The 13,516-nt window shown below is 31.7% G+C and overlaps 1 protein-coding gene across 1 annotated transcript in view; it reads left to right on the top strand.

Moving 5' to 3' along the window:
* Vps50 (VPS50 subunit of EARP/GARPII complex) overlaps positions 1-13,516 on the top strand; it is a 121,314-nt gene that overhangs the window by 17,263 nt on the left and 90,535 nt on the right. The window contains exons 5-9 of the mRNA XM_026391546.2: positions 1,944-1,997; positions 2,841-2,911; positions 3,576-3,693; positions 3,792-3,827; positions 5,056-5,138. Coding sequence (XP_026247331.1) covers positions 1,944-1,997; positions 2,841-2,911; positions 3,576-3,693; positions 3,792-3,827; positions 5,056-5,138 — 362 coding nt within the window. The remainder of the gene's footprint in view (positions 1-1,943; positions 1,998-2,840; positions 2,912-3,575; positions 3,694-3,791; positions 3,828-5,055; positions 5,139-13,516) is intronic.

Genomic DNA, 13,516 nt, shown 5'->3' on the forward strand with positions numbered 1-13,516 from the left:
CCTTGAAATAGGTTTATAAAAAGAATACAAGGCTAAGATTTAGAAAGTGTGAATTGTAGTGACTATTTAATTATGGCATTGACCAGATCATTTAACCTTGCTAAATCTCTCTTGTTTTACCTGTGAAGTGATAGGTTAGGCTTGCATTTCCTCTAATGTTGTAAAACCCTGTAATTCTGTAATTTATTTGTGTTGACTGAACTTACTTTATGCAGCTCACTAAATAAGATTGTAATATGTGGTCTTATTAATATTTTTAAATAAAAGGAACTGTAGTAATAAGTTTACCTATTTTAATTTAAGGTGGGGTTTTTAGTAATATATCTGGCAGATCAAGGAAGATGTACTTCTCTTTCCTTTTATACCCAGAGATCTCAGTAGGTGCTGGGGTCTACTTAGGAGTGGCAGTAGTATGAGTGGGCTTGAATTCAAGAGGACTGTGTAATAAAGTATTGTGCTTTTGGGAAAAAAATCAATTTTAGTGGTAGGTGACATCTTTTGCCTTCTGTTGATTTCAACATATTTAAATACATACTCTTTTATATGTGTACTTTATGTGACAGCATTATTTTGAGGATGTTCCTCATCTCATTCCAAAACAGGGCTTTTGGAATTTGCTAAGAGTTGGCTTGAATCTTAGCCTTGCAACTTATTAACCGTGGGCAAGTACCTGTCACTTTTAAGGTTGCTCATTTGGGACACGAGGATGTATGGAACCTCTCTTGGTGGATAGTCATGAGTCCCTATTGCGATAATTATGTAGAAAAACATTTTGTACACTGTCTGACACAGGGAAGACTAAGTATAAGTACTTTGTCTATGTTTTTTAAAACCCAGTTGAGTAAAATTCAATCAGTTCTATCTATGCACATCTATAAATACATATATGTCAAAATACATGGTATAGAGCTAGAACTTCCTGATTGCATTTTCTTACTTATGGCTCCTATTTGGCTTCTTTTGGTTGTGTTTGTATTATCTTAATTAAGTTGTTATTAGACAGTCCTATTGAATCTTTGAAATTCTTAAAATGATATTTCAGATTAACATTGATCTCTCTTCATTAATTGAAATGTGAAAGCTATTTGAAATTTGATATTCTTAATCTTAGTGGAGTTCTCTTTTCTTGACAAAAGCAATCAATGTTTTATCTAGAAAATAATACATGTAATTCCAAAGTTGTTAGATGCAGATTAAGATAATATGAAAGGATTAATGCAGTAGATTAGTATGTGTTCAATGTTTTCTTTTCCTTTGGCCTAGGGTAGGGGAGCCAATTGTGTTTTTTGAACAGACACTAAATGCCTCTGTATGCCATGCATCCTGCTAGATATGGTGTTTCTGCAGGGTAGTTAGCAGGACCCTTGAAATTGTGGAATAAGAGCCTCATGTTCAAAATCATTATCATTCTAACTTGTGATACTAACATTATTCATGGAATTAACCAATGAAACCTTTGATAGCTTCATGGCTTTCTTTTCAGCTTTTTAGAAGTAGAGGACCAAATGACTTGTCTTTTCACATGGTGCAAAGAATCTAAAGGGTCCAAGCAATTTCTTTTTCCCAGAGATTATCTCCATAAATTCAGTTGATTAAAAAAAATTGTCTTAGCAAATTGATTGTTTTAAATCATTTCCTTTGCCCTAAAGAGGTTACATTTTCATGCATGTTTGCTAAATCAGGTAATGACACTCATTAACATTAATAGTAACCATTTATTGAGTTTCTGTTAAGGTGCAGGTACCATGCTATTGCTTTATTTACTACCTCTTTTACTAATCTTGTACATAGGGAAATGTGTATGGCCATAACATTGCAATAGCTCTCTAGAGTTATATTGGGAAGACATATGGAATATTCCTGCAAAAATTTTAAATATAAAAAATATAATAGGAAGTTTGAGACTTTTTCTTTTACTTCTTCTGTTTAATTGTATGTTCTAGGTCTCTAAAAAAGTAGCAGATTTAATCCTTGAAAAACAGCCTGCTTATGTGAAGGTAGGATAATATTTGCTATTTTTAATAATAATTTTTTTAATGGTGGATTGATTTACACTTGAAACTATTAGAATATTATAATTATTCTTTTGTCTTTAGTTAAACAACATACCCTGGTGTGTGTGTGTGTGTGTGTGTGTGTGTGTGTGTGTGTGTGTGTGTGTTGGGGATGTGTGTCTTTTTCATTTGGCAGTTTATCAAAAATGAAGTAAAAGAATACTTTAAGTGATAATTCTAAGTGATGTCTTAGCTTTTCCCAACTTTAGAAAAAATAGTGAAAATTGCTTCCATTAACTTTGTAACAAATACATAGATCAACAATATAGCAATCTGAAGCAACGACAATGTAAAAATCCGAATTTAAAATATGATAAAATTGAAACTGTTTATCTGAATCTGTGTTTTCATCAGAAAATGAGAGCTTTCAAATTCCATTGAAATATCTACTAGTGTTCATATCAAGATATTCCTTGTCAAAGCATCTTAGCAAACAGAAATCATATTTGTCATAGCCTTTATTACTTTGCAAAGTTCGGTTAGGTAGAAATATGTAAATGGTGTTTATTTATTCCTGCCTAAAACAGGTTGGGTCTAGATTTTCTTGTAAGCAATACTGACTAAATATTTTGTCATCTGTCATTGTGAAAATCAATTGGAAGAAGTTATTTTAAATAACTTTTGAAAAATATACTAACAGTTTTCAAGTTTAGGTATTTTTGTTGCAACTTCGTTTTCTAAAGCTGGCTTTGCTTTGAAACACATGAGGTTTTGTTAGAGTACTATGTGAGAAAGAAGGAAAAATAAAACTTCTCAAATAATAACCTGTACTTAATCTTTCCATAGGAACTTGAAAGAGTTACCTCATTGCAGACAGGTCTCCAGTTAGCTGCAGTTATCTGCACAAATGGGAGGAGGTATTGTTTCCAATGATATTTTGTTCTTTAAGCTGGAAAATATTTTAAGAACAAGTATGAAATCTGCTATTGACACTTGTTTTTTAAAATCATGGTTGTAGTTTTTAGAATACCATTCATTAAATGAACATATGTTATGAACTAAAATTTGCACTAAGAGGATGTGGGAAATATATACAAATCTACTTTTGGGTTAAGAAATATTACTGGCTGTGTATTGTTTAGACTAGGTTTTCCTAAATTATTTGCAATGAAGGACCAATGTTGTTTTACTTTTCTTTTCACAAACCTGTTACAGGGTATTTTGTAAAATGAAATAGAAATAAATTATTAGGAAAAAATGAAACAAAGAAATAATGCAAGACATATAATACAGTCCCAATTTTTTACTATTAGATTCATGAGTAAAATTATTCTGTCAACCTTTGCATTAAGTTTTTAGGTGCTTATTCTCAACTTCTGTACTTTCCTTATAATTTGTGGATTAGCATTAATCCATCTTTCATGTATGAGCAGAAATGGTTTAGATAATTACTTACTTGTTAAATTATAGTTTCAAACCCCAATTTTAATAGTAATGCATGTCACTAGTGGCCTGTAAGTTCTGTGTAGATGGCATTCTTGTTATATTAGAAATATTAACTGCTTATTGTTCACTTTGCAGACACTTGAATATTGCAAAGGAAGGTTTTACTCAAGCTAGTTTAGGCCTTCTTGCAAATCAAAGGAAACGTCAGTTGCTGATTGGACTTCTGAAATCTCTGAGAACTATAAAAACATTGGTATATACAAAACATTGGTATATTGGTCCCTTTTTAAAAAATTAAAACTTAGTTTTGTGATTGAAACAGATTTTACCTTTGATTTTTGTGTTTTTCAGCAAAGAACAGATGTACGCTTAAGTGAAATGCTGGAGGTAAGCTAAAAAGACTTGGAAATTGGGTGATGCTAATAATCTTATATAGAAAAATTATAGTGGACAAAATTCAGACATGCATTTTTCTTGAGTTGATAATTGCTATAAAGAACATTTTTAAACAATTGAAGGTAATTGCCCTTGAGCCTTTTTCTATCAACATAATATACATTCGCTTTAGAAAAATAAATTTATTTGAGAAAATATTTACTGTGTACTAACATTGGCATGTTCTCTTCAGCCTTTTGATTGTATTAAATCCAAATAGTAGTAACATTGAATTTTTCATCAAACATATATTAGTGATTTATGGGATGTGTGATATTTTTGTTATATTTAGTATCTCATATATTAATTAGTTTCCTGCCTGAGCCATCTGTTTTTTTCTTTGATGTTTTCTTAGCATTCTGCATCTATTTCTGTCATAATAAGGTTCACTAAAACATAATGAAATATGTGTGTTTTCCCATAATACTTGAGCTCCTTGGGGTAGATACTTTGTCATTATCTTAGCATCCCAGTGGTTCGAATTGCATCTGTTGAATTTAGATATGAGCATCAGGAACATTTTTTGTGGTTTTCTTATAATCATCCTGTTGCTTCTAAACTGTTACTACTAAACTAGGGTTTGAAAGATCCATTTGAAAAATTCATTTGGTATTAAATTACTATTAGGTGGTAAAATATTCTGAAAATATTAATATTTTCCCTTTTTTCCAAATTCATTTCTATAGAAATATTTAATTTCTTGGTGGGTGAATTGTTGGCTCTTGATTATAATACAGTATGTACTATTTTGGAACAGTTTATTTACACATTAGAGTAAGATGCTATGTTAACAGCTAAGGAATCCTTTCAGAGGCAGCTTATAATTCTGTATAGACTTTACACATAAGTGATGGTTTCAAAGGGATGTTATTGTGTATTTGAGGGGGCAGAATATTTTATATTTAAATATATATAAATAATTATATATATGTTAATATATATAATATATATATATATATTAAATATATATATATTTAATGCATACAGTTTGGGCCTAGAGTTAGTTGCCTCTTTTTATTTTGTTTTCTATCTATTTTTGGTGTTCTAATCTTTATTTAAGAGGAATTAGAAGTTTTTGATTCTGTATTGTTGGATTAGAGTATGAAAAGAGATGTGTTTTTATCAGGGGTTTTAAGAAAAATGTTTCCAATGATGTGACTTCTGTTGCCATTCTCTTAAGGAGGAAGACTATCCAGGAGCTATTCAGTTGTGCCTGGAATGTCAGAAAGCTGCCAGTACTTTTAAACATTATAGTTGTATAAGGTAAGGTAATATAAAAAATTTAAAGCTGATTTTTGTCAATTTTTTAATGTAGGAGTTGTGTAACATCCAATGTTAATTAGCATTGAAGGTTAATACAGAGAGCAGTGTTCTAGTTTGGTATTCATGTTTATAAATGGGAAGTACAATAAAATTATAAATAACAGTTTTTCAGGTGTGTAAGATGCTTTTCAATCCTTCCTCCTTTATCACCTCATTGAAACTCTTTTTTTTTTATGTACTTTCCAGTTTGATTTATGTCATTTTTATAGAATAGTAGACAAGAATAAATTAATCTGCTCACATCTTCCTTGAGTCTCTTAGGAATTATTCCTCCTTAACTGTGTCCATCATACAAATGTTGAGAGTATTATTGCAGCTAGTTTTTAAGATCCAGATGGTTCAAATGTTTGGCTCATCATCATAAGTCTTTTAGAAAATTTAAATATGATTTCAGTTCATGTAACAATCATTTTGTAATACTTGATTATGTATTTAATGTGTTACATGTGTTATTTAATATAGCAAAAGTGGCTGCCACATCTTTTGCTGTTAGTTCTGACTTTATTAATAGAGTTTTGGTTTGCTTAAAATAAAGGATTTGCATTACTCCTTGAGATAGTACATTGGGAAAGCTCTAATCCTACCTTTAATTTCTATCATTCCTCCCAAGCCATCCCAAATAAACACACAGTCTAGGTAAAATAGTGTGCTTGTCAAGCAAATCCAGTTTCACGTTAAATGATACCTATCTCAGAATGCAGCTCTTTTTTTTCTCTTTTCTGGAAATTCTGGCAGTCAGTCAACATAACTCACTGATGTTACAGATGTCGATTGTTAGTATATGAACAATGGAAGGATTATGGTAGAAAAACATTGATAAAGGTTAGAATTTTTTTTCTTTTAATATACTCTCATAAAGTCTTGGCTGAATAGAGGCTAAGAGCTAGTTATTTTCCACTAGAGATTCTATTTAAATATTCATTATGTTTTTTCTTTAGGATTATACAGCTTGAAGTAATGCACTTTTTTATTTGATTAGGATTTCCATAGTTGTGTAGCACCAGTGATACTTTGGTTTTATTTGAGAGTGATTAACTGTTATTACTAAAATTTTGGTGACATCATTTATACTTATTAGATTGAATTGATAATTAGTTCTAGTATGTTGAATGTATTTGGAAATTTCTAGCAAGGCTTTCTAGGAAAAAAAAACAGAATATCCATTTAATTTGTTTTGTGGTGATTATCTTGTAACAGTGATAATAGCTTGTTTAGTGATTAGAAATGATTCAGGCAATTATTTATTTACTGAGCATATTTACACCAGGTTTCTTGTTTTGAAATTGGTAGTTTAGTGGTGAACCATACACAAAATAATCAATAAAAATCTCTGGCTTTATAGAGGACATTATCTATAGAAGAAGGACTTGCATTGAAGCAGACACAAATAGAATTGGGCCTGAGAGAGGAGGATCTTGAGCACGCAGTGGAAGCATTGGTATCTAACTCATCTTTCAGGGTCAAGACTAAGGAAGATCTGAAGGAGGAACAGGAGGAGTTGGGGAAAGATGTAAGGAGTTGGGAATGGGAAATTCTGGGTCCCATGAATAAAATCTTTGTTATAGAGATATTAAGCAAAATGAGGACTGAAAATATCTATCTGTTGGATTATGGCAACAAAGAAGTCATAGTTGAACTTTAGAAGGACAGATTTTGTGGGAGTGGGTGAAGTATAAGATGAAGAAATTTTGTGAAAAGGAGAGAGATGGAATTAAGCAGAGAAACTTGAATATTTGAAAACTTTTGGGAAAGAGTGAGAGGTTGGAAACAAAATAGAGAACATAATAATATATTATGACTTTGCAGGGGATTATAGCAGGGATTGACTTTGTAAAGGTCAATATCTATTATAATTGGAAAGAATGAACGGGAATTTGGTAACAGGAAATTGAGGGAGCAGGTTACATATTGAAACTGTATTTTCCATTAGTTAAAAATTTGATTTTAGCTTGCTAAAGTAAATATCTTTCATGGAAAAGTTAGTTATAAAAATATCTTTGAAAGAAATTATTTGGACTTCTTAAAGTTAGCATGAAAAATAGAATTCACATATTTGCTTCTGCATAAAGAAGCACCAAGTAATATCTAATAAAGTCTCAAATTGTGTGACATGCAATGCCAAGTAATATCATGCTGCACCCGGTTGGTTGCAAAATAAAGGAAAACTGGTACCTTGTCTGTACCTTATATCTTCCTTGAGATGTGCTGTGTTCCAGCATCTTTAATAAAAGCAACTTTAACACCAATTTTGTTCACATTTATGACTGACAGGGAATATCTTGCATTATGTGACAATTCTTGCTTGAGTTGATTGACAGAGTCATATAGTTGGGATTTGCTGTGCTGGGAATAAGAATCAGAATGTGTTTATGTTAAAGTGTCTCTGAATAAAGCATTTACTTTTTTTTTCACTTAAAATTTATTTAAATTAGTTTCAAGAAAAGTTATTCTGAAAAGTCAAAACTACTTTAGAATTTTTTATTTCATTTGAGAAAAATTACTTGAGGGATTCCAAGAACATGCTGTAGCATGTGCTGGAAAGTTTATGTACTTTTGGAATTAGTTTGTTGAGTACTTTACTTTTAACATGAATGTATTTCATTTCTCATAATCTTTCAAGTATCTTGACAGTTTCATGAAAGTTGTTGATTGTAGAACTTCTTTAAGTTGTACAGCAGATGGGCACAACTTTTAATTACAGATGTGTCATTACTAGGGACTTTTCTTCTTTATTACAAGATGTGCCTGATTTCTTTTTCTCTAGGCTCAGGCCAGGGACCACCAGGAATCTAACTTCAAGTAATCTTTGAATATTGAATGTTACTGCTGGGTCAGCAGGCCAGTTAGCTAGGACTATTGCCTTGACCCTGAGTCCTCATTGCTTGATCTGCTTGGATCAAGTTATTGATATCACACTACTCGGATACTCCCTGCTCTCTTCTTCTTTTAAATTGTTTTTTATGCCTTCTTCTCTGTGATAGTGTTTAAAAATAATGTAAAATAATATCTGCACTTTGCAAAAATCATAATATTTAATGAAAATGGTCTTAAAGAAAAAAGTAATGTTTTTTTTCTTGCTATAACCATTTTTTCTTTTATTACTCCCTGGAATAAATCACTTCAACTGTAAATTTTTTTCTTTATAAGTTTTATTATAAATACTGCACTAAAATATCATTTTCTTGACTTATCACTGTAGTTGTCTATTGATATCCTCTGTTTATTCCCCAAAACAAAATGTTAATAAGAGATAGGATTTTCGTGTATTTCCTGTACGTTTTTTCTCTTCTCTGTCTTCCATGAATTTCTGAGCACACTAAGGACACAGATCTGGCTAGATCCAAAGTGATCTTAGTAGTTTTGTTAAAATGAAAACATATCTGATTTAAAGGTCATATAGACACTACCTGGTACCTTAGGGTTGTTAGTTTAGCTTCACAGAATTTGGAAATCAGGTTTTCTTTGAGGGTCATTGATATTTTCTCTGCTTCTTGTGAATAGATTAAAACTACTAGAACAAAGTTTAATTTAAGCAAACTATAATTTTTAGTTTGCTTAAAATTATAGCATTTAGCATTGTAAATCCACTTAATGTTCATGCTAAGAGTTTTAGAACTTCCCTGAACCCCACTAAAAGATGATAATGTGGAGCAGGTATCTGTTAGTCATCTTTGTTTCTCTATGACCAAAATAACTGACAAGAACAGCTTAGAGGAGGTAATGTTTATTTTGGCTCATGATTTCAGGGGTTCTTTCAGTCCATGATTGGGGGATTTCATTGCCCTGAGCCTGAGGTGAGGCAGAACATCATGGATGAAGGGCAGTGTGTAAGAAAGTTGCTCACTTCATTGTAGTTGGGAAGTAGTGATAGAGAGGGAGGAGCCAGGGGTTTAAGATATAATCCCTAAGGGTACACTCCAAGAAACCCACTTCTTCCAGCCACATTCTACCTGCCTACAGTGAACACCTATTACAGTGTCCTTTCAGGTTATTAATCCATAAAATATATTAATCCCTGATTAGATTTGGTTCTCATCATCTAACTACTTCACCTCTTGCTTTTGAAGATACTTTATATCCTGATTATAAGAGGGTGTACAACATATAAATGAATCAGGAAACCTTAGGGTTGGAAGCAACCCTTTTGACCTAGCCCACCTTTATACAGGAAACTGATGCCCAGAGATGTTAAGGGACTTATATCACATGGCTTGTTACTAACAGAACTTGGAAAGATCAATATGATGCTAATTATCCCTTCATCATCTTAACATTTTGTACAAATTCAACCATACAAAAAGACAATTTATTTTCAGCCTTTCTTGGACTAGTTTTTGCTAGAGTGCATATTCTAGAGCAGTTGTTTAAAAACACTATTATTAGTTATTTATAGATTTTATCTTCAATATTTTCTGTAGTGATGGCAAAAATGCTTCTGTAGAATTGTTCAGTGCTCTGTAGAATTGTTCAATTCATTCAATTTAGCTTGAAGATAGCTTTTAAAAGCTTTTAGCCTTCTGTTTTAGGACTAGTTTTTTTTTTTTTACCATAATGTAGCTTTTATTTATCAAAATGTTTATGAGTAGATCCTTTTAGCTTACTTTGATTAATTGAAATGGCTTGAATTCACATTTCTAAATGATAGCTAAGGACTTTAAAAGCTATACAGTTAATGTCCATTTCTTGATCATGTAATTTTTATATATGTCTATTTGATTAGTAGTCAGTTGTTATCAAACTGTGGTTGTATATTTTGAAAGCCTTTTTAATAAAACCAAATTATTTGATTTATACATTTTATATTTATAACCCTGTGCATTCTTTACGTTATGATGTTTGCATTTTGTTAATATGTAAGATATAGAGTAATTTAATTATAAATTAGAGCAGCAATGAAAACAACAGAGATTTGTGATAATTTTATAAATAAGCACTAACACTCATTTATTTTTTAAATAGAGAGGCTGAAAAAATTAGTCTAATCTAGGAATGAATTTGAATATACTTCTTTTCCCTCCAAACTCAGTATATTCCCCTTAAAGAAAATGTTTGTAGGTTCTGAGTTACTGTCGTTCCAGTTGCCCTTGCCTCTCAGCATCTGTGTCCCTAGCTTCAGCGTTGGGTATACTTTTAAACTCCATCTGGTAGAGCAGTATATCTAGCTTTAGCTGTGGTCATCCTTTTTCTTTTGCGGAAGCATCTGTAGACCCAGAGTCTAATATGGTTTTTCTTCTCCTAAAACAATTCTTCTATTTCTGCAGTTTCATTTGTTGAGACAGAAAATAGGGCCTAAAGGAATAATAGTCAAATGTTGCTATTTTTCTTCAAATTACAAATTTGACTCAGTAGATGTTATTACCTGCTCTGAGTTGGGTAGTGTGTTTTGTTCTAGGGAGTTACTAGGGAATAAGTGACAGTCTCTTGGAGACTTGCACCATGGAGTTGTAGTCATAGATATTCCTTACTGTAATACACGGTTCTGTGAAAATTATGGAAGCTTTTGGTGAGCAAGGGTAGACTTTCCAGAGAAGATGGCATTTGAGTTGGGCCTGGAAAGATAGAAGGGCATTTGCCAGTACAAAAGAAAGGAGGATACTCTACTTATTGTGAATGTTGGTATAAGAATAGGAAGTTTGAAAATATGGGGTTTGGCAGAGTTGCACACAGTCCATATAAGCTAAAATATAAGCATTAAAAAGTGAATGGAAATTATTTTTTCATTTCAGATTGTTCAGGGACTTTCCATAGTAATTGGCTTTATCTTTAGTGTTTAGTGGGGAACCACCAAAGTTTTTTTTTAAAGTAAGACATTCATGTGATTTTATTTCTGCTTTACTTAAGAGCTGCAAACTTCTTTGTCTTTAGAGACCAAATAGGTAACATACAAATGTTGTAAACTAGCAGGGAATGGCAGGACCCATTGAACTAGAGTATACTTGTTTTGCCCAAAGCCTTTCCCAAGCAGGCTATTTAAAAACACTCTGTCTGCCAAACACATAGAATATGGACCAAATCCAGTGTGAAGTTAGACCCATGTCCAGACCCCTGACAGCATTTTGAAAAGTGTTGTACAGTGTCTGTCAAATAAGATGGATGTGTGGGGTGTATACCTTACATATGGAGACTTATTAAGAGGGTATTATAATAATTCAAGCAAAGGTGATAATGCTTGAATAGGACACAGAATTGAGAAAGTATTAGCATAGGTAGATATGGGGAATACTGAAATGAAATGGTAGAATTATCAGGATTTGATTATTGGTTACATATGAAGAGAGGGAAGAATTACATATGACACTGAGATTTTGAGCTTGAATTAAATGAATGTGATGCTAAGAAAGAAGGAGAAACTCTTGAGTGATAAAAGATACTGATATTTCTAAGGTTTTATTTTATTTTTGCTTGACACAAAATAATTGTACATATTGATAAGTAACCATTATTCTACTGCGCTTATCACTTTTCTACTCTCAACTTCTGTGAGGTCACTTATTATAAGATTCTGCATATTAGTGAGATCATGTGGTGTTTGACTTTTTGTACCTGGCTCATTTCACTTAATATAATGTCCTCCAGACATCCATATTGTCACAAATGACAGGATTTCATGCATTTTTCTGTCTGCATAGTATTGCATTGTGCATATACACTGCATTTTCTTTATCTGTTCATCCCTTGATCTGTTTAGTTTTGTTGGAGAATTTATTTAATTCTTTCTAAGCAAAAGGCACTATCATGTCTGTCCCTTTTGGGATATTATTTTAGAGTCTTTAGCTCTTCATTTATTCATTCATTTATGCATGTATGCATTGTTTTTTTGGACAGGAGTTGTCCTAGAATCATTTTTTAAGGAAAATCTCAATAGTACTTGCAAGTATTCCCTTAACCTTATATGTGGATTTGGTTGAATGTCAGTTATAAATTCTGGTTAGAGATCTTCATTTTTCTAACAAGGCATCAACCCTATATTGGTGATTGTCAGAGATTATAGTTTGTCCACTCTTTAGTTTTTACTGAAGAAGGTAATTACCAATTTTCCTGAACTTCTAACCAAAAAATGCTTATGGTAAACAGTATTTGTAGAAAATAATCAAATTTCTCTCCGGGTTTAGGACATTTATCTTTGAGACCATCAAAAATTGGGTACTTGTATTATTTTGGTTTTACTTTTTAACAAATTGCTTTATGTATCTCCTTCCTCCTCCCCCTCCTCTCTGTCTCTCTCAGTATCTCCTTAGCATATATTGAAAGGCTCTGTAAAAAGCCACTGCAAGGAGCCTGTTATTGTATATAATGGAAGGATGTGATGTGGTCAGGCTGTTGAGCCTTTGGGGATAAAATGTCCCCTTTATCAAAACTCTTGCAAAAAATTTCTCTCAGAACTTAATGACAGCAAAAAAATTTTCTTTTTTAGTTTTTTTTTTTGCTTCTTTCCCTTGTAAATTAATAGTAGGTTTTGATATTATGAATGCCAAATTGTGTACTATGGCTTTCCTTCTTTGCTCTGACTAATAAAGGCATTTGAGATTCAAATTTATCATCAGCAGCTAAGAATTATAAAAAATCTATATCAGTTTTTTAATTAAAATACTTTATTTTGTTAGATTTCATCAATTTGTTTTAGTGATGAGATATAACAATTTACACATATCAGTTTTAAGATTTTACTTAGTACAAATAATGCTGCAAGGATCATGTATGCATATAGCCAGGACTAGAACTGCTGAAGAGTGTGTGTCGAGTTTCAGCAGATGTAGTTTTCCCAAAATGTTGTATCAGTTTCCTCTTCTTTGCTCCAAATCCTTGCCAACATTTGGTAATAGAATCTTGATTTTTAAAAAATATTTTGGGCTATTCTGGTTGTAACACAGATACCTATCATAAGTTAAATGGCCTTTTCTTTTCAGAGGCTTTTAAATAGGATAGGTACAACATTATTTTGACTCTCATGTTATTACCAGTGTTTCTAGACTATGACATTTAATATTTTGTTTTTTGTTTGGTATATCCATGCATATTAATGTTAATATGCTTGTGAACTCAATATTTTTAGGATTATGAGACCTCAAAAAATACTAGAGATTTTGTTGTTGTTGATGTTGCTTTAACTTGATTTTCCTGAATGACTAATGAATTCAAGTGCCTGTTTATGTATTTATTATCTGTCGGATCATTTTGGTGAAAATCATATTGAAGATTTTAATCTATTAACATGGTATATACTTCCATGTATCTAACTGTAATTCTGTCTTGGCATTGTATAGTTGGTTTTTTAAAATAATATATTTTTAAAAACTCATTTTCTAATTCCTTGTTAC

Source organism: Urocitellus parryii, chromosome 3, assembly GCF_045843805.1.
Source record: "Urocitellus parryii isolate mUroPar1 chromosome 3, mUroPar1.hap1, whole genome shotgun sequence".
Classification (NCBI taxonomy): Eukaryota; Metazoa; Chordata; class Mammalia; order Rodentia; family Sciuridae; genus Urocitellus; species Urocitellus parryii.